The sequence below is a fragment of the Solea senegalensis genome, linkage group LG17 (assembly GCF_019176455.1).
Source record: "Solea senegalensis isolate Sse05_10M linkage group LG17, IFAPA_SoseM_1, whole genome shotgun sequence".
NCBI classification, from domain to species: domain Eukaryota; kingdom Metazoa; phylum Chordata; class Actinopteri; order Pleuronectiformes; family Soleidae; genus Solea; species Solea senegalensis.
In genome coordinates this window covers 6,397,882-6,422,703 of record NC_058037.1, presented here as the reverse complement: position 1 = coordinate 6,422,703, position 24,822 = coordinate 6,397,882, and the positions used below count along the sequence as shown (strand labels likewise).

Here is a 24,822-nt window from a genome sequence, read left to right as displayed (position 1 = left end):
CAGTGCATGCATCATTCTTTTCAGTTGAACAGTTGAATATGGACAAACTTGACAAGCAGAGGTGGAAGAACACTGCAAGAAAAACACAGAAGCATATGGCTTGTGTTTACATATGACAATTAAGGAAAACAAGAGAATAATTAAATATGTTTTTTTAGGCATATCATGTGCCTTCTGAGCACCAAAACCCACCCACCCCAGCTCATATTAGCCTGTGAAAAGCAGTCATGAGTGAAAGAGAAAAACTGAGAGAACTTAATTATTAATGAAAGGAAAGCACTCCATTTGAACCAGATTCTTGTGGTGAGATGCACTACAAATGAACCCAAGACTGCAGCCCAGGTACTGGGCCGTGGGTTTTATGCACCTCTGGGGAAGGTGTGACAGAAGAGCAAGCAAGAGGGGGTTGGCGTGCCAGAACTATCCATGCAGTCTAATTGAAGCAATATTCTTCTTCCTCCTTTCTTGAGCTTTAACAGCAGCGATGTCTCCCTTCTTCCTACACCGGAGTGATCCGACAGTAGCAGAAGAGCCATCTGCATCTGAACAACTGGTCTTACCCACAGACATTGCTTTTAACACATGATTCAGAAATATCGTTAGCCTTCAAAAAAAACCACTCTCATAAATTTCTACACAATTTCAAAAAGCACATTTCATCCCTGCCACTACTTTCTGTTACTTCTGAATGTCACAGGTAATTTTCAGCTCTGGGCAAACTGAAATGAGGGATGGAAAGAGAGAGGAGAGGTGGCCCAGATAAAAGCCCTATAGAACTGCAGATACCGAAACAGCTCCAGATAGGCTTCACCCTGCAGGTAATGATATAGGATAACCCGAACCTTCAAATGTCCCGACATTCAACAGAAGAGGAAGGGAATCCAATGACCCCAGATTGTCCAAGCTGCTGTGGGTACAATTTCATGAGCTGTTCATTTACGCTTTATATCAGAAGAGAAAATGCCATTTCCACGGGCAGATGCACTGTGCTTTCATTATGTGCTCGTGTCATATCAAGGCATAACTGACATTGTGATCAATTAGCCTAATAGCTGCCTTGCTGAGGTGCTCCAGGTGAGAACTGGCTGCCGATATCGCAAATTAATCACCTGAGTTAGCCTAATTAATTAAGCCTCTGGTGGAGGCTGATAACGACTCTCCCAAGAGCAACTAAATTGGTGGTCCGCATCTGTGACATTTACCTGTGTAGATAGGGACTGAAGCTAAAACTAGCATTCAACTACAGTTGGCTGTCACCCATAACAAAAAAGAGATCATTCTACATTACAAATTCAAACAATTCATTTTGTTTCATATTGCTAGAAATGTGTGAAGTAATTTGTGTAAGCGTGATTATACAGCTTTAATGTACACTAAATGGAATAATCCTTAAAATAACTGCCAACTCTAGCTCCACTATAACCACATAATAAAAGTAAATATGTAAAGTAGTTAGACACACATGTAGAATATTATGCAATACAATATAAAATGTCAAGGCTATAAATAAGGTACATCGAATGAGCCCCATGGGAATCGAGGCTGTAGTGACTGATATACTGCACAGTACTAAACTGAAATTTTCATCTCAACCCCTAAACAAAACAATAAATCTTAACCTGGTCTTGCTGCCTTGCACTGAAGCATGCCTTGCTTAGCCTACACTAAGGTTGAAGGATAAAAATTACGCAACCAAGTCTAAATATTCACTCCCCAGTCCACTACAGTCTACAGCTGTTACATTTAGGCCAAGCAGGACAAGATAAATAGCAATGAGCTTGAAACCTTCATCCCTCAAAAGGGGACTCATCTCAATGGGAGAATGGTTTACACTCACAGCAGGGGTTATATATTAGCAAATATTCCTATGAGAGACATGCACCACCTTGTGACAAACAGATGAACTGCACAGACCCAGAAATCAGTCTTAATTTGAGCTTCAATGAACACACCATTTGCCCCTATACACACACCACAGTCCATCTGCACACTCCTTAATGCCTGAACATCTCCTGCCTCTTCTGACCTGTCTCAATTTTCATAGTTAGTCTTAGGGCATTTTTCAGATTACATATAAAACCTACTTACCCTGATTCACTCAGGTAACAGCCTCATTAGACTGCCCCCTGCTTATGCTCGGCCCTCCCTTCACCCTTAGGCACCCGCCGTTTGCCACAGGTGGGCATGTAATTGCTCTGTGGCGTGGCCATGTTCTGCGTGTTTAGGGGAGAGCAGTCCTGCTAATGAGTCTGCTCACTGTGTTGCTTCTCTGCTGCTGAGTGTGTGTGTGTGTGTGTAGGCAGGTGGATGACATCACATACAACTGGTATAATGTTTTAATACAAGCACAGCTGCTTGTTGCTGCATCAGGAAAAGAAAAAGCAAAATGCTGAATAAAGCTGAAGTTTGAGTATTTGAGAGTCAAAGAGACTCTCTCTCCCCTCTGTCTACCATTTTTCCTTTCACCCCAACCTGTCGAGGCAGATGGCTGCACATCTTTGTCTGGTTCTGTCAGAGAATTCTTCCAGGGGAGTTTTTTTTTCCTCTCTACTGATGCCTAGCACTTGCTCATTGTGTGAATTGTTGGGTTTCTCTGCTCTCTATAATGTTGGGCTAAGGTTTCTGCCTTACTATGTACAATGCCTTGAGATAATGTATGTTGTGATTTGGGTCTCTACAAATAAAATTGAATATAACGATGTGTACTTGAAGAAACTGTTTAATTTTCTTTAACAAACCGTAACTATTAAATACAGTGGTAAATCTGACCGTTTGAGTAAATCTTTACCACAGCTGATGCGCTGCTGACAAAGTTTATCAAATAATATGTCAGGTAAGAAGTTAGTATTTAGTTGATGTACAAGTTCCCAAGTTGTGTGATGACTGATGGAAATGTTATTCAGTTGAAGTTTAATACATTCATAAAATGTTGCCATGCTCTCTTGCTGATTACACTTTCAGAATCAGGATAAGTTACTTCTTTAATTCCTTTGTCGGTGTTCACAAGCGGCAAGCTCGGTACCCACGCCATTGTAAAATTCATCGTTAAGAAACTATTGTCGTTGTGTGTTACAGGTTGATTGAGTACTGTGTTGAAAATGAACAAAACATTCAGTCTACTTAGCCGGTTGATCTGACATTTGCTGCGGTGTGCGTCATGGGTGTGCGCCACCGCGATCGCTTGTAAAAATCAATCATTCAAAGGCTCATTCTAATTTGTGTTCTTGTTAAAAGTAAGTATGATGTTCTAATGTATTTAAATTAAACGAAATGTTCAGATCCTCTTTGCTGATTGTTCCACTGCATTCAGTAATTACTGCGCTGCACAGGTTGAAATATGCGGCTCTCTCCGTTTATGGCACATCTGTTTAATGTTTAACATTTACATTATAATCCTTAACGACGAATGGCCTCAAATGACAACCAATGGTCGACTAAGAAAATTGTCGAGGGTGGCCCTAATCGACAGTGTGCATTCCCTGAAATAGCAGTAGACTTAGCACTCGTTTAACTTCTCCTTTAGCATGTAGGGTAAGAGGGCACCTATACGCATCATCACTTTGTAGTTCTCATCAAACCCATGGTTTATGCTGCGTAGTATTTATGAGTATTTATGTGTGGTGTGAAGGACTGAATACTCACTCGTGGTGCTGGTGCACTGTTTGTCAGTGGCCTCGCCCTGAGTGCTGCTCTTGGCCGTCTCTTCTCCTATAGTTTGGTGCTTTCTGGTTGCCACAGCGCCTGGAACTGCCGTCGGCTGAGCTGGTGTCTGGGGGTCTGCCGTGCCCACAGAGGACCAGTTAGCAACAATAGACAAAACTCGTAATGTGTGCACTTACTGTTCACATGTTTGTGTAAATGGGCACACACGTATGAAAGTCTTTGAAACGCATGCGTGTGTAGATGTTTGTCCAGACAATGTGAAAAATCAGATATGATAAACAAACATAATGCGATACAATCGTCAGAACAAATACCGACGCAAAAACTACAGATGGCTATAATTTGCAATAGCTGCACATTTCCGTTCTGAGAGAGTGTGAGAAGAGTAAAAGGCAGAAGAGGAGCACAGGACCTGGAAAACGAGACAATTCAACTTTGACATCAAGTGGTATTTAAGTCTTTGGCCAAGATTATTACTGTTCCTTTCACCTTGTCATGGCGGCTAACCCCACACCCAGATGCTGTGTGAGTCCTGAGAACTGCTGCAACTGGACATCATGCAATGCTTGCCTAATTGAAAGTTTTCTATCGGGGCCTTGACTGCAAGATGAAATGCTGCTGTCATCCTCAGCACAGGGAGTTGACTCCTGCTCCTGCAATATTCATTTAGTATCTTGTGCTTTTAGTTGCTAAAAGAGCAAATCAAAAGCAACAGAGTGACTTCTGAATTTTGCTTCATCTTCGAAAAGATTCAGGCCTCTGAGGTTCAAGTCAGAAGTCAATAGGCCCTTGCGGGTTAGTGCGGTGCATACTGTAGATAAGATTTTTAAAGGAGAAATCAGGGCTTCTTGTGCAGTTCTCTCAGTACAGTAGAACAGAACAAAAAACGGCAACATAGAGTTACAGTGTCATCTCTGTAAAAAGATAAAAGCATGGAACAACAAAGCAGAGCGCTTCTGTACTCTCACACTGGGAAATTCAAAAACTATGGAGGTACACGATGTGGCATATCTTCATGGTCATTCAGTAAAAGAAGATATACACAAAGTGGTAGGTTAGAGATTTTTCATGATTCCACACTTTTGGCTAATTATTTATTTAACATACTATGTATAATTTGCTGTGATTATATTTTTCCAGTGAACTGTATGGGTGTGCAACAGTGACACAGCACAGTCCTCTAGAACATGGGTGAGCATACACCTTTGTGAGATAAAAGCACAGATTTGCTTGCATATGTCGAGAAGATACTTCAAATGACACTCATTTCGTGACATTTGAAGTGAAGTACATCTTAACACTTCATTTACATGAATGAGCGAGAGCCTGGTGTTCAACATAATTAACCTATTCCCATGTTGGCAAGCAAAACAACAGGGATAATTGTATAGGATTACATCTCGGTGTGCTCCAATCTTTGAGACAACTTATAGAAAACCAACCCTTTAAAAATTGCATGCATATTGTTCAACTACATCGTGTGTGTGCATATGTTTCTATGTGCAAAAGAATGACTCAGATTCACCCAAAGTCAATTCAGCACTGCTACGGGCTGTTTTGTGAGTGTACAGATGCAGAGCACCAAGCAGACGTCTAGCACAGAAGGTTCTATCTGGAACACAAGCCTCTACAGCCTTGGGCACTCCTCCATTCTGCGCCACATACTCAACTTCATCAAGTACTACTGGGCTGCGGTACAGACTATTTTCCCCAAAAAGCCGTTTCTGTTCTCCAAACTAATCTATTGAATATTTTCTACAAAGAACTGCAAAGCCATGAACTGGCTTAGGGCTCATTATTCAAGTAAATAACTATTCTTCCAAGGTGTTTATTTATTTAGATAAACAAATGATGCTATTAAGTCCACTGTTATTAGTGAGCTACATTAGTCTGCTACACCAGTAATACATTGAAAACTATTATTCCTTGATAAAGAGGCCAGTGGAGACAAGATTAGCTATTTAAGATTATGGTGAAATGGTGACATGAGACACGGTGGTTTACTTTTGCTTACAATCACTAGTGTGTCTTCAGTGACTAAAAGCCTACTTTCCATTTTGCTTTGGTGAAATTATTGTCTTACCTCTCTTCCTGCGTGCTTCCTTGATCTCTTCACACATACGGTCAAACTCTGGATCAAGCTCCGCAGCAATTATAGCGTGGGCTGTGTCCTTTAAACTGCACGCTCGGTGCCTGATCACCTTGTCTAGAAAAAGAAGAAACAAACAAATAAAATTAGGGTTATATGTGTGGATATGCATGTCGAAGGATATGCCCTTTGCAACACAGGACACATTTTCAACATATTTCTGTCACTTTCATTGCCCTTAGATGTCAGTTTCTTTTCCTCACACCATCAAAGCTTGTGTAGGACTATAGCTTTGAGTTTGATGTTGCATTTTTTTCCCAACCCATCTTCTACGTAAGGTGAAGTCAATAGAAAGCCCTCCTTATTCAACAGTATCTGTGAGAAAGGGGATTGTAGGATTTTCTCACAGTTTGAATAGAAGGGTAGAGGTGGGCTTTGGCTTTCAGAAAAATATAAGGAGGGTAGAATTTGGACATGCAAAAAAAATCTATTAATGACAAAGGCAAGTGTTTACACATACAGTATTCAAAACACAAGCGTGTCTCGAGTCTCAACTATAACATTAGTCATTCTCTCACACAGGCGCACTCCTTACACCTTCATAACAGCTGTCCTTTTTTCTCTTAGATGTATGGCAGCACCATTAAATCCTCCTTCTTTCCTGTTCTCTCATCCATGGGAAGAAAATAAATACCGAGATCAAGAGGCAGGCCAAAATCACAGTCACTATAAACGGGCTGTCTCTCATTACAGCAGGCAGAAGGAGAACAGCTCAGGCAGAGAGTGGCAGAAGGGTCACATGCCCACTTTCTTTGTCTAAGTGGATGATGGCTGGCTAATTGCTGTTTCTGTGCGTGAGAGTGTGACGGTGTATCTAACAACCTACTGATACCTACAAGTGCATTACAAGGGGTGCAGGAGGGATTCTAAAGGCCAGGATGGAAAAACAGGAGGGAATCAGCACCCTTATGGACCTTGCCTGACTTATCCTTCAACAACAGAAAAGACTGATAGACAACGCTGCTGTTCATACATTCCTTCATTGGAGGTTGTGGAACTGACAGATGCTCGTAATCGCCACTTCCCTCAAGCAACAAAGGAGAATTTGTGACACCAACTCAAATCGTGGAGACATATTGTGTGAGGAGGTAACAGACAGGGAAGCCAACATGATTGTAAATGGGGGACAGAACAATGACGGACACAGAGAACCAGACCACGGCAAGATAATGAGGTTTTTTCTCAGCACTTTGCAAGCTGGTGTAGAACTTCTCAGGAGCATAATTGTGCAGGGTCTGGGCCATATTCCCTGGGCCAAGCTTTGGATGAGCAGGCAAGAGCCTTCGTTAGTCTTCTTTATTAAACTGCCTAATTGCATTTTTACCCCTTTAGTGTATCATTTGTAGACCCTGTATTCCAACAAATGACCCAGGCCCTTGCCTGCAAAGACAGAGATATGATTTATTCATTTGAGCTGGCAGAGAATTGGTTCCCATTAGTATCAGCCAGCTATATCCTAGCGAGGGAACCAAAGCAGCTAAACACACGAGGCAAAATTAAAATGGTCACATCAATTGAAGCAGACCTACTGTATGTAGCTTTCAATTAATATTACTGGTACTTCTACTGAAGATTAGATTCTGGTGGAAAGCTTTTTTTTTTTTTTCTTTTGTGTAACAAGCTGTTCTTAAATCGTTTCCATTTCTCCAGGTTATTGCCGTGTATACACAGAAGTGTATCTCTCTTACACAGGCCTTTACCTCTCTTGTACACATCAGTCCCAATTAAATAATACATATAAATCCTACCTTTTTTTTCTAAGCTATTGCAAATAAGGCCTCTTTGTTTGTTTGTATTCTAGCCCTCATTATGATGCCCATGTTCTGTAAAGAAAAAGATGCTGAAGGAAGATAAAGTAAAAGTTAGCTCAAATTGGAAGAAAAGAGAATTCAATTTTCATGCATATGCAGCCTGTCCTATTTAAAAAGTATGAAATACATGGTGATTATGCAATTGTTGCAAAGCTGTAAAGTATTGCACTTTATTTTCCATGTTGAAGAAAACTATAAAGAGGCTCTGTTGCCTGGAGGCCCTCTTCATAAGTAATTTAGTGTTAAATTTAATTACTTTTTTACTCAAATAAACACAGCCTAATGGAATGCAATGACAACTGCATCAATTAGGACAGTCCAACAGTGACTTACTATCAAGGGACTACTGCTGCAAAATGTCAATCAATAGATATACAGTATGTATGGACACTCAGTTTAGAGTATATAGAAGTTTCAAATTAAAAAACGTTTGGAAAATGTACTTATTGGGTTTCTTGCCAAAGGTTGAATTTGGAATGTCAATCTCTCTCTACAAGATCCCAGGATTGGCAGACACAGTGCTGTGATGTACTCAGTTAATCATCAAAAAAAGGCTTGCGTTTTAAACAGTTATTGGACTTAATGCAGACTGTTGGTATGATTATGTTAATGACCATGGAGGAATGCATCAGTTCCTTCTCACCTCCAGGGTCCTTGTCAGGGTTGTATTCTAGAGCATTACTGCAGATGAGGTCAATATCCACAAGGAAGTCTTTTGCTGTCAGGTACTTGTGAGTGTCAATCTTGGTCATGACAGTAGACAGGTCCATGGGCTGCCGAATCACTTCAAGGTAGTCTGACACCTGGCACACAAAAACAGTTCATTTCAATAAAAACCTGGCTTTGTCAAACCAAACCCAACGAGTGTGGTTTCAATCTTCCTTACCTCCTCAATGTCAACTGGCTTGCTGAAGATGTTAAAACGTTTGTCAGTGGCTAGGCGTTTGGTCACATCCCTGAGAAAGAGCCTGAGCTCCCGTAACGTCTTCTCCTCCTGTTCAGCCAGGCGGCGCTGCTCCTCTGCCGACAGCACTCTGGGACCTGGAGCCTCTGCCACTGGCAGAACCTCTTCACACCTCTCTTGAGAGGGAAGCATTAAAAAAAAAAAAAACACAAGTGAGAAGCAAAAACAGAGAGGATGACCCAAAATAAATACAGTTTTCACACCATTTCTGTCGAGACCTGAAAATGTAACACCAAGGGAGCTTCAAAAGAAAAAGTGAAGTATTTGTGCGTCATAATAGCACTCAACAACAAAACACCGAAGGCAAAATCACTACAACCAACACACAGATGGGCCACTGCTAGACGTAGACAACAGAACAGTGTCTCAATCAAGATCCTCAACCATTTCCCTCAACACATTGCAGGCAGAAAAAAAAACTTTGGAAAGAGTGTGTTTCAAGATTCTTGCAGCTGAGGAAAATAATATATCTACATTCCTTCCCAAACACAGGTTTTGAGACACAGTAAGGAATAGCCTCTGGCCAGTGACAGGATGATGAAGCAAGGTAAGCAGATATCCCCTTCTGCTCTCCCAAGGCGCCAGTCCTACCCCAAGGCATCTGCAGACATCGTTAGGAAGGCTCCACAGCACCTAAGGCCACTTCACTCACAAGCAGCAATCCAAACCCTGATTCTAATTACGGCTAATAGCGGCAGGGCCCACTCATAGCAATTCCTTTCCCAGCTTCTCGGCTGTCCTCTCTGCTGGAAGCTAGACTGCCGTCTTAGTCAGGCCGGAATCCCTGAAGAGCATCAGGAAAGTAATGCAGGGGACTCCTATCTTGTATCAATGAGAATTGGCAGAAAACTGCTAAGCACCATTTCCATGTGAAGGCCTGGGTGGACAATTCTCTCATACTGAAATGGAAATGAGGGCTAAAGAGCACAGAGGACTGAGCCACTTCCCCATTTCTACCCCAGACCCCTTTTGATACTGCCTTTTAAAGCTGCCCCAATAGGGTCAAACAAATAATATCGCAATTATTTGACAGATAAAGAAATTGAAATACAAATGAATACATAAATTGATATGTCATTTTCATGAAACCAAAATGTATCCATTATCTAGTTTTGTCACAGATCAAATAATTGTAGCCACTTCAGATTTGACTTTACTTTACTTTTGATAGTTGCAGCCCTGGTATGCGTGATAAATATGTCGACTGAGTAATCGTTTGGTCCATAAATAAAAGAAAATTCTGGAAAATGTTGATTGGCAAATATCTTACCTTGAGAACATCACTACTTACTACTTTGTCTACAAAAAAAACTAAAGTAAACAGTTTTAGTTATATGGAGTAAATAAAGCATTCACATTTAAGAAGCTAAAAAACAGAGTTTGTTTTGATTAATAATTAATTCATAATCAAATCAATTACCAAAATAGATGTGTCCAAAAGTACAGGGTTTACACCAGGGCCAATGTTACATTTGATCCTGCACCACCCCAAATATCTGACATCTTTATTTCTCTTTAATCTACAGTGACAATAATCATTCTCTGAAGGTTTTCAAACGTTTACCCCAAGGACCCGAACTAATTAGATGTACAAGAGGATTTTTGCAAAAACTAAAATCCAACAACCCCTGCCCCTGAACCTTTCAACAGACTGAGGGAAAGATTAAAAACATGCAGGACAAGTACATGCAGACAACAATGGTCTCTTGGAATGAAAGTAGAGCTGCAGTACCCGCACTCCTGAGGCGTAGTGGAGCCCTGGTTGCTTGGACCAGCAGCAAGTCAGAGAAGAAGCTCCTCCTGTCCTCTTCTTCTGGAGGGCACAGCGTTACTACCTCACCATAGGTCCTCTGGAACATACTACTCACCTGTAACAAAAATGATTATCAATTTAATAAAATACCCACACATTGTTAGCAGTGGTCATGTGTGCAACAAATAGTATAGAATACATTGCACCTTTTATGGCTTTCTTTTTGTTCATAGGGCAGCACACTAGTCTAATATCTTTGTTATTTTAGGTCCACTTAACAATGATCAGATTATAAGCATACGGACTATCATCCAATTTTATTTCATTTATTAGATCGAAGAAGTGATTGCTCTTATTCTTATTTTTTTTTTGGGGGGGGGGGCAAGAAAATTGGAAACGAGCACAACCATAAATATTGAATTGCTGAGTATACAGCGTAGCTGATGTGCCTGTTTTAATCAGCTACTACATAGCAAACACAGAACTGAGCACAGCCCAAACTACGGATGCTGCTTGGATATTAAAAGCACATACATTTTTTAGGACTTACATCTGACCAGGGATGCAATTATTTCTTATCATGTAAGCAATTTTTTTCAGTTAAATGCTTGTTTTGCAGTTAAAATTTGAAAAAACCCAAACATCCAAAGATTATCAAAAAAAAGACAAAAGAGAAGGACACAACCTCATAGTTGCAGAAAGATACATTTTGACTGTTATTGTAGTTTTTCTAACAAACACAAACAGTAGTAGAGCGAGTCGTCGTTCAACGTGAAGGTTGTGGGTTCTATTCCCAGCTACGCTAGTCCTTGGGCAAGACCCCATGTCGCTCCTGACAGCAGTGTGTGAATGGGTATGAAAGACGAGTAATAGAAAGTGCAGTGCACATAGATACGCTGTATGAAAGTGTGAGTGAATGGGTAAATGGCAATATTGTAGTGTAAATCACCTTTGAATGGTCATCAAGACTAAATAAGTGCCACATAAATACTTAATCTGGCAAATTGTGACAATTATGTGAATTTAAAATGCAATTTGTACAGGCAAAACAACAACTGGGCAGGAAAAGATGAGTGTACAAGAAAGAAATAGATTTATCATGAAATATTGCCATGTCTATATGCAACTACAGCAACTAAAAACTGTCCATAGTTGAGGGATTAGTCTGTTTATATTCCAAGTTTATCTCTTAATTAGGATTTAACCATCTTTAATAAAGCAAACAGTAATGCATGAATATCCATAAGCCATATCCCAGCAACATTAATGTCTGGTGTGCATTTATACTTCAGCTACAGAGATCCCAACTCCCATCAAAGATCCCAACTCTGTTCTGAGATGAAGTTCTCTGCTGGAGCTCAAGGCTGCTCCCAACAGGAAGCCCAGATGCTGGCTAAGCACCTACTTTCTACTTTATAGCTGCTCCCCATCTGTCTTTCACATCGATCCCCTTTCTTACACATGGCATGTTTGTTCTCCCTTTCTCTCCACATCTCCTTATGTTCTTTTTCTTATCCTCTCACTGGAATTTGGATTCTCTCCTCACAGGGAGGGAAAAAAAAAAGAGGAACGGAATAAATATGAGGAAAAACAGTAGGGGAGACAGACACCGTCAAAGTAGGAGGCAGGTAATGATTCTCAGTACTTTTAATCATGGTGTTCGCTGCAGGAGTGCCGACACAGGGTGGGGAAACATATATGTTTTGATAGATGCATGGTGGGCTATGAATGAGAGAGAGATATACAAAATGTGGGAGGTCTAACCACCACTGGACATCCGTTCTCATAAAATGGTCAATTCTTGAGTGCTGAAAACGGATTTAAATGCTACCAAAAAACATCCCGACTTGATTCTTCCCTGTCCTCTCTTACTGTCTCAATTGTCTGAAGAAAATAACTCCAACCCAAATGCAGCTGGAGAATGAGCATGCAGCAAAACACATCTTGAGTCAATAGCCCCTCAGGCAATCCACATAAAAGCAGCTACAGCTGAGACACCCATCTAAATCACCATAGTCTAAAGATGATACTCAGACCGCTCAGAGATTAGAGGAGATCTCACACACACAGAAGTACTGGAGGAGCCCCGAAATAAACAAAGCACGCGAAAAATGCTGATAGCGTCTGAACAATGATGTACACACTGGAGTGCAGATAAGTGACAACTGAGTCGGGGTAAGATGGAGCATGAGATCGCCAGGACTGGCGCTGCATCAGCATTAACGCAGGTGCAGCGCAAAGGGAGCTGAGCCTGAAGGTGAAGATGTCAATCTTCCAAATTCTAACCCTATGTTGTGGTCATTAGCTTTGTGTTGTTACAAAAAAATCAGACAAAGTGTTTCGAAGGAGACCAAGGCTAAATCTTTGCATTGAAAGGAATGTGCTGAATTGGTACTGGCACGTAACATGTTTTTGTTAAAGAAAAAAAAAAAAAAGACAATTCTGGCCGACCACTCTTTAAAACTTCAGACAATGAATTACACCATCTCAAATACTGTCTTGAACTTCAGATTAGCGGTCGTCCAATAATCAGCCTGGCTGATAATAGGCTTTAATTAGGCATTTTGCCAATTAATGGTATTAACATTCTATTGTAAAGATCACCAATATTATTACAGTAAGTAACTACAACGTAAGGTGCTGTGGCTCCACTGCTGTTTCTGCCTCTGGGCCATTTTTTCTCAAGCCGCTGATTTAACTGACAGTTGACAACAACATGGAGACACTTACTGCTAATTATAATCCGTTACCAAGCATCCATATAAATGACAACAGAAAAAAAAGAAGGCTGTGCCGTTATTTCTTGCCCTTGGCTCATGAGACGATAGTTCCAGATTTCTTTTAGTTCTAGACTTTTGAAGGCATTTAATCAAAGTTTTGTGTTAGAGTATGTACAATGCAAAATTTTGACTGACATTTTCATTTTTACTGTAAAAGCACATTGGTTCCAAATAACGGTTATCAGACTCATTTACTAATAATAATTGGTATCAACATTGGCCTTGAAAAAACAATATCGGTGGACCACTACTTTAGATCCACTTAGGTTGCAATAGCACACTAAACCGCTGAGGTTTTTCATATGTGCATTGTAAGTTGTCAGTGTGAATAAAATAGTTAGAAAAAGTTCATACCCGGTAAATATGAATAGAGCTAGAAATGTAAACTAGTGGCAGACGATGACCACAATGATTGTTTATTTTAAAAAACTGATAACTCAGTGTGCTTTAGGACAATCCAACTCTCCTGTAATGGAAAAAAAACACACACAAAGAAAGCTATCTGGCATTTTAAGATAAAGGCAATGTGCAGTGATGACAAGGCGACTAACCAAACTGGCCTGCACACATCTACACTGTTTGGACATGCAGTTCATCTTAATTATTTGGACATTACGTTCATCTAAATAATAAAGTACAGAGCACATGTTATGCAGAGGACAATGCACACCTGATTAATACATTGCTTCTAACATACAGCATACATTGTATATATTTTTTACATTGTTAAAAATAAACATACTCTCTGCTATTGGCCGGCCTTCTTCTTAAATAACAGCATCAGCAATTTAAATCCCATAGTATCAGATAAACATTACTGCAAAATACACCAAATGTCAGTGGCCTGAACACTTTGTTTTTGTTTACCACATCAGCTGTGCCTCAGCACTGAGATTACATTCTTGATCATTAATATGCATGTCCTTATGGTAAAATGCAGCATAAATGTTCACATTTAACATGTAGTTCATAAATTACACCCTCAGTGTCCAAGAATGCAAATCCCAAGCAGTGTTGAACATAAAGACTGATGGGATGCCATGTCTCTCCAACTGCTGTCAGTAACTGCTGTTACTTCACCCTAACAAACACGTGCTCTGGCAATTTCCCTCAGCCCTCCACCAAAAAGGAAGTCGATCTATGCACAGTGAACGGCTGTTAAGGGAGGGGGGGAGGCCGTGTCGTTGGACCCAAGCCTGTAGTGTCAGTTTTGACTGGGGAGAGATAGTGCCTGCTCCCTGCTGAGGTTTGGAGCTGAGACAGCAGCTGTCACTATGTTCTCAGAGCCAAACAGTGAAGCAACACTCTCACATACAGCCAAATCACTTAAAGCACAGAAGACTGCGGCATGCCCATACCAGACATAAAACAATATCCTGCCTGAATAATGCATTTGAGACAAATAACAAGCACTGCAATTAAATAAAACAATTTCCTAGAAATAAGTCATATTATTAGATAAAACTTGGGTTGCAAGCAGCACTGAACAGGCCCTCACACCTCCCATGCATGTTGGGTTGTGGAGCAACCACAATGGCCAATATGTGGCCCTAGAGAGGGGCAAGCAGTAATTTGTTATGTCAGAGTATTTCCTGTTTCTAGTAGGTGGTGCAATGACTGGCCATAACAAGAAGATGATAAAGAATAGAGACAGGGTGGAAGTTTTACTGTGTGCTATTCCTGCAAACATACTTTTGGCCACTACAATGGTTGCCTAAAAGTCAGTCAGATCACCTGGGATGGACGTCCAGGTTGGTGAGTTTTCGTGCATGGCAAGGCCCTCAAAAGTAAGGTCAACGAGTGAGAAAGTAAAGAATAAGGAAAAAGGAGCACACAATAGGGACTTCTCACCAGTCGGTGCTCGGGCCCTAACAAAACTGCTAGTCGGCCAATCATACTCTCTGGAAAACCCAGGGCTCCTATTTTACAGTGGGACCAACAACATGATATAATCTTAGCAACAAAGAGCTAGTATTTCCTGCATCACAACACAAATCAGTGGTGCTAAGAGCACACCCACAGACTTCTGACATTTTGCAATTACATAAAGTGAGCCGATTCTTGATAGCAATGCCCTTCAGAGTGCTAATGTTTTTAAGGTGACTGGTTAGGTAACCCTAACCCAATTGTAGCAAAGTGCTTGAAACCTGCTAGAGATGCCCAGTCCTTCAAAGTGAAGCAGTTATGTCATAATTTACAGCTGAAAGTTCAGACAAATTTTAAGGGGTTGATGCATTTATAAGGTAATAGGTCATAACTACAAACCTTTCAACTAAAGCTTGTCTAAAGCAGTGCCAAACAGCTTATTTCAAAAAATCAATCTTCAATTCATGTACAGTGTTGCCAAAATGTCAGTGGCCAAACAGTCAACACGAGGAGCATTTTCTCCTGGGCAGCAGTCCAACACAACAGAAATGCAATAATGTTCATCTTTCTGTCAGCCATTCATCATTAAACAGAGTGTTTATCATTGTCATCATTATACTGTAGAAAGAGAGGACAAACAGTCCTTTTGTGTTATACAGACATACTAAAAAGCTGAAGTGAAGACATGTTTACAATGTAACTGTTAAAACCTTAAAGTGCTTAACAACTGCGATCTTGCAATCGTACTGCAATCTAGCAATGTGCAATAGAGATCACACAGGAGCAAGCCTGCTTATCCCAAGGACGGTACTGACCCCCTCATGCTGACTTGAGCAGCCCACTGGTCCAATCAAGTGCTTCTTAAGTATCTTTCACACCAAAATCAGTAGATATACCTTAGATATCAGAACCCATCATTTCCATTGCCAGTGGTTGGTCTGCCCTGTGGTTCTTTCTTTCAACCGGCTGTTGACGTCACAAACGCGTCAAAATACAAAACAAATCGGAGGAGAAGAAAACAACAACACCATGAAGCTCAGTGACTATGTTACAGTGATAACTTGTCTGCATCGTCTACTGAGCACTGTCCCAAGCTGTAAAACGGACAATTCACTACAACAGTCATGGCTAACGACCAGAAGATGACTGCACATAGTAGTGTTGCACTGTAAGTGATGCAAGAATTTGAATCACTGACAAAAATTTTAAAAAAATGAAGAAACTAGCATGATCGAAAGTGTCTTGTGTTCCCACCAAATGCAATCCGAGCTGAAGCGGATAAAACCTCATGCATTTCACGAGTCATTTGACCTGGGAGTGTAACACTTTCCCATTTGTATTTTGACCAGTGGGAATGTGGAACTAATTTGCTGCTCAAGACTGGTATGTGTTTAGTGACCAAGGTTATTTGATGCCAAGTGTAACTGCCAATCTTATACAGTTTTTTCCAGTCACCTAGAATGTAATAAATGTCAATTTTCCCAAAGACAAAAACCACTGTATCTTCTGCAGGGACTGATTGCCTCAATTTTTATACTGATACATACTTTAACATAGCATCTATTCAACAAAAATAGTGGCGTAAAACCTACTTAAACCATCAACTACACAACATGAAGACAACAAAGAATAACTTAAATTTCAGAAACAAAAGAAGAAGATAATAGAAAAAGAAGCAATAACAGCTTCAGAGAATAAACATGCCCAGGTGTCTCAGTGCTAATGAGTCTACTACAGAGAGAATCATCTCAAAAAGACTGAAACTTGGACCATGGCTAGGATTGAGGTCTTCCTTAAACAACAGTTGAACACAAATTCAGAAATTCCTGGACCTGTCAGGGCTCTGACCTAATTAGAACCCTTGCTGCATGACAGGAGAAAACCCTCCTCCTTACTTTTCTCCATCTCTTTTTCCCTGTATAATTTTCTCCACTTCCCTTTACTCTCCTGCAATGCCCCCCTTACATATGAACCCACAGCAGGGGGTGTGATTCTGCTTTGGCTTTCAGAAAGAGAATAATAAATCCAAGAAAGGAGGATGAAGGAGTAATAGTGAGGATATCCAGGGAGAAAAGTGGGCAGTGGGATAAATGACAAGAAAAGGGAGATGGAGCCAAAGTAGATAAAAACTGTGGGAGCGGAAGATCTTGACTGTGATGCCCTGTATGTGTCCACTCCTGAGTGTGATAGAGGTAAGGAACCTTTGAAACGTGTCTTAGCCTCCACTACTATCGCATTAAAGGAATTTGTTTCATCAACAGCAATCATGTAATCAAAAAATGTAAGATCAGGCTCCATGTAAACCCAAGATATCAGTGTGTGTGTGTGCACACGCTTGTCCCTGTGCATAAATGGCATTGGCATACATGCGTATTGGAAGATCTCATCACAAGTGCCAGAGGTGAACCTATTGTACTGTACTCTTCTACTGGATGAGTTGTGCACTTGTGATCATATGAGTTTTATTAATGCCAGGTATGAACAGTGCCTGTGTTTGTACCTCTTCTGACAGGTGTGAGTAGTGAGTCTCAGCAGTGGCAAGGATAAGGACCGGACTGAATGAGGGCACATCCTGTAGCAGGGTGAGGAAGGTGCTCTTCACAGTGTCGCCCACTTTCTCCCACCACTCGGAGATATGTGGCATGAACACCACACTGGGTACACTCCGACAGGCCTCTCGGAAAACCTACAACCACAGAGATCAACCAAGATCAATCCAAATTAGTACAAGTCACTATAAACCTAAAACAGGCAAATTTGACCATCAATACAAATCCCCTTGTGTGCACACACACACACACACACACACACACACACCAAACCCTCTGTGGGTACTTACCTGAGCACATGACTCTTCCGGTGTCTTAGCACTGACAGAGTAGAGTGTGGGCAAGTCCAGGCGGTGCACTGGCAGCTTGTCCAGATGGTGCAGCAATGCAGGGGCCAAGTGGGAGCTCTGTCCTGAGCCAGAGGGCCCGGCCAACAGCAGACGAGGCCGGAATGCTGAGGGCTGTTGGAGGGCAGAGCTGGAGGCAGATGGGAGTTTATAGTCAGCACAGTAGATATTACCTGATGACTACTGACAAAAGGTTGTACTGTATTTGAAACTGTATACTGTATAACTGTGTACTGTATTTGTTTTTATGATTTGCAGCAGTAGTTGATACCACTTTGATTAAACCTAAATACAGTGATAGTCTCTACTGTGCAACCACCTCAGTACCTGTTATATACCAGTAAAATATTGGTTATAATAAAGACTCTCCCCACACAGTTTGACACAAAAAGACAAAACTGGGCAATTACGTCACTGACCAATTGAGATAAGACACACATTAAGTAATGACTTCACCTCTTTAGAAAAAGGGATGGAGTGACCAATAAAAGACACTATATATTATGTAGAAATATTATGCTACCATTGTTTTTGTAGCGTGTCAATACAGTAGAACTTTCACAAGGGCAGGATGATATATGAGCGGGGCAAATTGATGAGAGACAAAATATCTCAACATCTTAAATGTAAATCAGGATAAAATGATATCTAGATAAGATCTGAATAAGAAATGTGTTTTAGTGCCAAGTGATTAGATGAAGAATAATAGAGGCACATAAAATCTGGACTAACCTACAATTTCCACTATATTATATAATGAAAAAGAGTTAAGTCCTCTGCTGTCTAATAGGACTGGTTTCACAAAATTGATTTTCCCCATTCATATCAATGTTTATTTCGAAGACCAAAAATCAACTGATAAAAACACCAGAAACTTCATTGGAAGCTGTGTCTTCAGTGTCACTTCAGTATTTACGATTGATACACACAAGTTAATCAAATAATATGTTGGTTAGCATGTCCAAAGTTTGGGAACATTTTGAGAGAGTGAAGGATGACCCCAAGAAGGTGATGTGCAAGACATTTGCTTACTTTATACAGACTTTTTAAAATAATTTCTGTTGATGTGCAAGTTCCAAAATTCCTGGTGTGATGTGATGAGCAGTGGAAGTTGAAGTTTTAGTTATAAAATGTTGCCATGCTCTCCTGCTGATTTTTCCCCGACACGTGACTCTTTAATTGCTTTGTCGCACGGTTGTAAAATTAATTTACAGCCCCTTTCCCACCGCAGGAACTTTTTTCATTTACCCAGGATCTTGAAAAACCTTGCCACGTTTCCGCCGGAATTACCCTGGAAAAAAAAAACTTTCACTCGAAGCGCAAACTTTCCCCCGAAAGAAGTACCTACTCGTGGCTAGGGACCTGTGCTGTGTGCTGAAGAATGCTGATTGGTGGAACACATTTTGCAGCTGTTTCCGTGTTGCCAACATAGCGATTTCAGTATTCAGAGCCCTCTAGTGACTTAAAAAAAAAGACTAGCGACAAACCTAGCGACCTTTTCTGGTGTTGTTTTTAGAGACAATGAACTTGAAAGCATGAATCCTTCTAAAGGTCTTTGCACAACGGAAGGGACGAAAGTGCAAATAATTTGGATACAAATTATGAAGCAAAGTAAGAAATTATGAGTGTAAAACAAAAAAAATACATCATGGTCCGTCTGCGACCAGAGCAAGTTTCTCACAAACACACACACACTCAGCTGCTGCGGCGGAGAGCGAATGTCAGTGACAACTATTTTGAAGCTTGATTTACACACACACACACTGTCCCACTGAAGCTCCTTTGCAACCCTCCTCCGCACATCTTGATGTAACTACTTTGCTGTCACTTTTTATGTAGACATTAATATCTTTAATGATGTACCAGTTACAGAGATCCAAATGATGTACAAGTTTCACTAGTTCTGTGACAATCTCATCACCAAGCAAAAATGGCATGGAAACAAATATATCTTTAAAAGAATTTTGAATAGAATCACATTGAAAACGGAGTCAAATAGAAATCAAATTGATGGAGGAAATCAGCGGCGATACCCAGCCCTCATAGTTACACACAGACTGCAACCCGACTGCAGCATAGGCTCCAATTACAGCAACTTCTGAAGGTCTGCTTTTAACACTGTTCCACAAAACCTACTGAGAGTGTTAGATGAGCCAGCCTGTACCCTCATCTGGCTCGTGCATGATTTGTGGCCCATCTGTGACTCCACCTGCAGGAATCTGTCACAGACACTCCCAAAGATTCCCATTATCCTCCATTGTGGCACAGAAGTCAAACAAACAAGATTTGACTACTCAGCCAGTTAACCTTGGCTTTGGAACCACTGGGGAAGACATAGAGCCGATAGGCATTAAGTGCTGTTTTGTTGACCAGCCAATAAAGATTCTCTACATCTATAAATATGCATGTGCCTGGAGAGAATTTTTTTGTGCTTGAGTAGGGAAAATTACTATCTTAGTTTTCCAAGCATAATGTGTAAGGCTTGAAGATTTGAGCTTGATTACTGCTTAATAGGTCCATCAATAAAATGGTTTTAGTAATTTGAAAGCAATAGGTCAGTATTTAAATAACCTAGTTACTTCTTCTCAGGGGGGAAGCAGATATTGCCACCCTGGATTTAGAATCGTAGAATCACCTTTCGTTCTGCACTCATGCTGCCTGTGAAGTGACTGGGCTTTTCGCTGCTGATTCATCTTATTATACAATATGAGGAGGTTTCTGATGACTTCTAAGATGTGACACTGTATCAAATCAATTGCCAGATTGGACCAGTATACCACATTCTACCACTAGCTGTACTAATAAACACGAAATAAGTAGAAGCCTAGAGTGAAGCATCACAACAATGAGCAGGGCAGAATGGTGCATCCTGTATTTACTACAAGGACTTCAAATACAAAATGATCGCATATTGGTGCGGTTAAGTTAGACACGTTTTCTCTCATCATCACCACAAGACAACACATGAAATTTATGGTAGAGACAACATACCACGCCCTATGCACATCTTTCCACCAGCCACTACAGAAATTGTATCTCCTTCAAAGTTGTTAGCCTTGGCAGTCAAATTGTCATTTTCTTTGCAACTAATGCAATACAAGTTGAAATTGGCATTGAGGAGTTGTGGCATGAGCTGCTAAAGTGGGTTGCATTTTAATCTTCCAGAACCTGACAAAGGTCAGTTAAAGCTGGTTATCATCAAATATGGTTCCTATGCTCCTAAAACAGAACCAGGACAGCTTGACTGATAATTGACCCAAATCTGTGTCCCTCTACTAAAAAGATAACTGCATTTCCACAGTGTATGAGATCAATATTAGTCCCTATTCAGATACTGACACATGTGAACTAGATACTAATACAACGAAAACCGGTAACAGTCTGGCTTGTACTGAGAAAAAGTGATTATGTATCAGCAGCACCACTATTTTTGTAAAGCATCTTGTGTGTGGGATTGTAGGCATGTTGTTTTATTCATTTACTTATGTCTTCACTTCATAGAAGACGACTAACTGCTTGGAAGAAATGTAAATAAACTTTCACTTTCTTAAACATAACAATTTTGTCACGAAGCACCCATGAAAATGTTTTTCTGTGGACTCACCGTGAGAAATGGAGGAAGGGTCTGGGCACTACAGAAGAAGACTGTTTTGGGGATGCAGCAGGCTCGGCTTCATAGATGGAAGCAGAGCCTTCCTCATTGTCATCTTCGCTGTAAAATTCCTCTTCAAGCAGTTGATTGTCACCGCCTAGGAAAGAGAGGAAACACTGCCCCATCAAGCCATGCATTTGCACAAAAACGTATTTACTGGAATTACTGAACAATAATGGCAGTAAATGCAACTTAAGGTTGTTTCTACAGAATTTAATCCTGAAAGTAACCCTATTGATGACACTAATGTGGCCATTTCACCAGAAAGGTAAGTGTAAAAAGAAGAGATCTGGCCTATTAGGTGAGATCTAATAGGAATTTAAAGCAAAACTGCAACCTGGGAAATTCATGTTGTGATTGGGTGCAAAAAGTACAACCCTGGGATTGTGCTGCACTGCAGTTAATCTGGTGAAAATGCTCTTGTTGACTGGAGTGGGAGCTCGGTTATTGAAGTGCTCACAGAATGACTGGTTATCCAATCTAATTTCTGAATACTCAGGGGGGAACGTTTCACCTCAAGTTCTGTGTACAGTGTGTGAGGGTAACATAAAGTACTTGATTATCTCTTTTTCCTCACCTCATTACAAAAGTGCCAACAGGGAAAGCACACTAACAAGTTAGACAGGTGGCAGGGGAGAAGAGAGCAGGAGTCAAGGTGGGAGAAGCAGCAGTCAGCAGCTTGAAAGTGAAAACAAAACATTACAGCTCAAACCACAGTCCCAGATCCCTACCACGTGAGTTGTCCCTGTCAGTACACTGAGCATGGGGGAAGACTCGGAGCAGAGCTTTCAGCACCAAGGAGAAAGAGCTAGCCAGTAGGGGCCTGAGGGTGGGGGACAGGGCTCGGCCTGGGGGAGCCAGTGCCCTCTGGGAGGCTGGGACGATTGTCCTCATGGCCTTGCTGAAGTCGCCAGGCCCCAGGACGATGGAGGTGATATCCAGCTTCAGTTTGACGCTGCTGCCGTAGATCTGCGGGTAGCAGCGACGTAGTGCCACCAAAGTTGCCTCTGTACAAAGTGCTTTGATGTCGGCCCCACAGTAGCCTAAGAGCACATCAGAGTCACAAAGATGGATTAATATTTCATTGGTATGAAATTCAGCTTTACAAAAATCCCACAATTATATGAATGACAAGCCCTTGTGTAAAGTAGCCATATGATGTGACACTTGCACAGTAAAGATGGCATACAGTTTTAAACACATATATCACTCTTACCAACACATTTCTCTGCAAGTTCTTCTACAAATGGCCCAGCCAATTTGGGACTCCAGTCTCGTGTGTGAATATCCAAGATGTGCTTTCTGGCCTGAAAAGAGGAAAGGGTAAAATGACAGAAAGAAAAACAGAGTTAGTACAAGAATTCCCTTGTCGCCTCAGTGCCACAACATCTCAAAAAACACTGGCAAAGTAACAGGTTTAGCTCCCACTCTTAACAAAGGCGTAAGATGCCTAAGAGCAACACATCAGTGTATAACAGAAATTTACAGTGAGGACTTTTCTAATGATACGTTCACAATTCAACAACCCAACTCCAGCTACAATATGTATGCCAGCAAGTGAAGCCCAAACACAATGAACTAATTTACAAGAATATGTGCGATAATGTTAGGATAATGTGTTCATTGTCAGGCTGACTGTTATAGATGTGACCATTCTGTAACGTCGAGAGCATCATCTGAACTATCATCACTACTATGACTAAGTATTATTTATATTTTTATGCCTAAAATGGTACTTAAAAAGCACTGAATTGACAAGGTGTATTGATGAGAGAAGTAGTGTCTTTTAAATTCATACCATAAGTAATTATAAAATCAAACACTGACAGTTGCATGACTAAGTTCAACTAAGGGGCTCGCTCACACACTTCGGCACAATTATGCTCTTCAGTTCATTGCTACACCTCTACAGGACAGCGCTTTGATGATGCTGCATTAGAAACAAAGTGGTCTTTGTCACGAATGAAGGGCAATGGGTTTCACCACCTTTCATCACATCATCTCCCTCCCCACTGAAACAACACAGCTGAGCCAGACTTTATATCAGTCTCTCACTCGGGCAGTACCAGGAGGGAGCTGGACTTGAGTGAGCGGAAAAGCACATCATTTGCACAAAGGCGAGGTTTTCAATCAGGTGGAGGCGGCAGACTACTGGTGAGCTCGGTCGGCAACGGCCTGCAGATTAGTCTGATTACCAATCATCCTACTGTGTGGAAAAATGATGCAAGCTGACCCATTAAAGAGGGTCAAAGAGGAGGAGGCACCTCCACTGAACTGTTCATCACCGACACACATGTAACAGTCTAGTTAAAAGTCGTCTTACAGCGTTTAGATTATTATAAAACAAATGGACCTTTTTTATTTAACAGAAACTTAAGGGGCATCTCTTTCACACGCGTATCAAAACATCAACAGCAATTAAAAACAATAAAGGAAAAAATAAACTGCTTCACTTCAGGTTATTATTTCACCATTATCTCCACTTAGGTATGCATGTGGTTACATCACTGTATGTACAGTTTGTGATTTGTTACATGATGGCTGTACAAAGACATAGAATCAGTGAAGGTCGTAGGATGCAATCTTTTAGGTCAACAAATCAAACTTCATTGTTCCTACAACGTCTGAAGTTCAGTAAAAATCAAGACTTGATGCGACGACACTGATAGTGTACATGTATACATGTCCGCTGCACACAATATTGATGTTATAATCCTTCTCACCTTCTTGTCGGGCAGGTTGAACAGAAACTCCCGGTCAAAGCGTCCAGGCCTCCTGAGTGCTGGATCGATAGAGTCAAGTCTATTTGTAGCACCAATGACCACTATCTCCCCACGACTGTCCAAGCCATCCATCAAGGCCAGCAGAGTGGATACAATAGAACTGGGCAGAGGGAAGAAGGTGATGTGACAGATTATTATACATTTAATGTCACACTTAGCAGCTAAATCAGTATCCACTCGCGTTTATAGCTGACATCATGCAGACATCGAGAGCCCTTGTACTTTTTGAGACTGAATCAATACTGACAAGACTTGAGAATGGCCAAATATAAGTATAACGAACAAAGCAGTGTGAGGCAAAAATATTAACCGTTTGCCTGTTGAATGCATGTGTGTATTTACCCAGCAAGGCAGAAAGAGTAGCTGTGGTATTTAGTGTGCAACTTCGTGAGGGGCAACTGCAAGTTCTACAGTATTTGCGTAATAAGATACCTTTCTACTAAAGCTCATGCTGAACGGTCTAAAACTGATACAGACTGCTACGTCTGCTAAATGTCAATCAAAC

The 24,822-nt window shown here is 40.9% G+C and overlaps 1 protein-coding gene across 1 annotated transcript in view; it reads right to left on the bottom strand.

Annotated features, from left to right (window-relative positions):
• The window catches only part of atad2b (ATPase family AAA domain containing 2B), a 65,276-nt gene that overhangs the window by 34,176 nt on the left and 6,278 nt on the right, over nucleotides 1-24,822 (bottom strand). The window contains exons 14-24 of the mRNA XM_044048366.1: nucleotides 24,258-24,417; nucleotides 22,751-22,841; nucleotides 22,266-22,577; nucleotides 21,487-21,631; nucleotides 17,826-18,012; nucleotides 17,487-17,672; nucleotides 10,320-10,455; nucleotides 8,510-8,703; nucleotides 8,267-8,426; nucleotides 5,747-5,869; nucleotides 3,643-3,777 (exon numbers count right to left, since the gene is read on the bottom strand). Coding sequence (XP_043904301.1) covers nucleotides 3,643-3,777; nucleotides 5,747-5,869; nucleotides 8,267-8,426; nucleotides 8,510-8,703; nucleotides 10,320-10,455; nucleotides 17,487-17,672; nucleotides 17,826-18,012; nucleotides 21,487-21,631; nucleotides 22,266-22,577; nucleotides 22,751-22,841; nucleotides 24,258-24,417 — 1,829 coding nt within the window. The remainder of the gene's footprint in view (nucleotides 1-3,642; nucleotides 3,778-5,746; nucleotides 5,870-8,266; nucleotides 8,427-8,509; nucleotides 8,704-10,319; nucleotides 10,456-17,486; nucleotides 17,673-17,825; nucleotides 18,013-21,486; nucleotides 21,632-22,265; nucleotides 22,578-22,750; nucleotides 22,842-24,257; nucleotides 24,418-24,822) is intronic.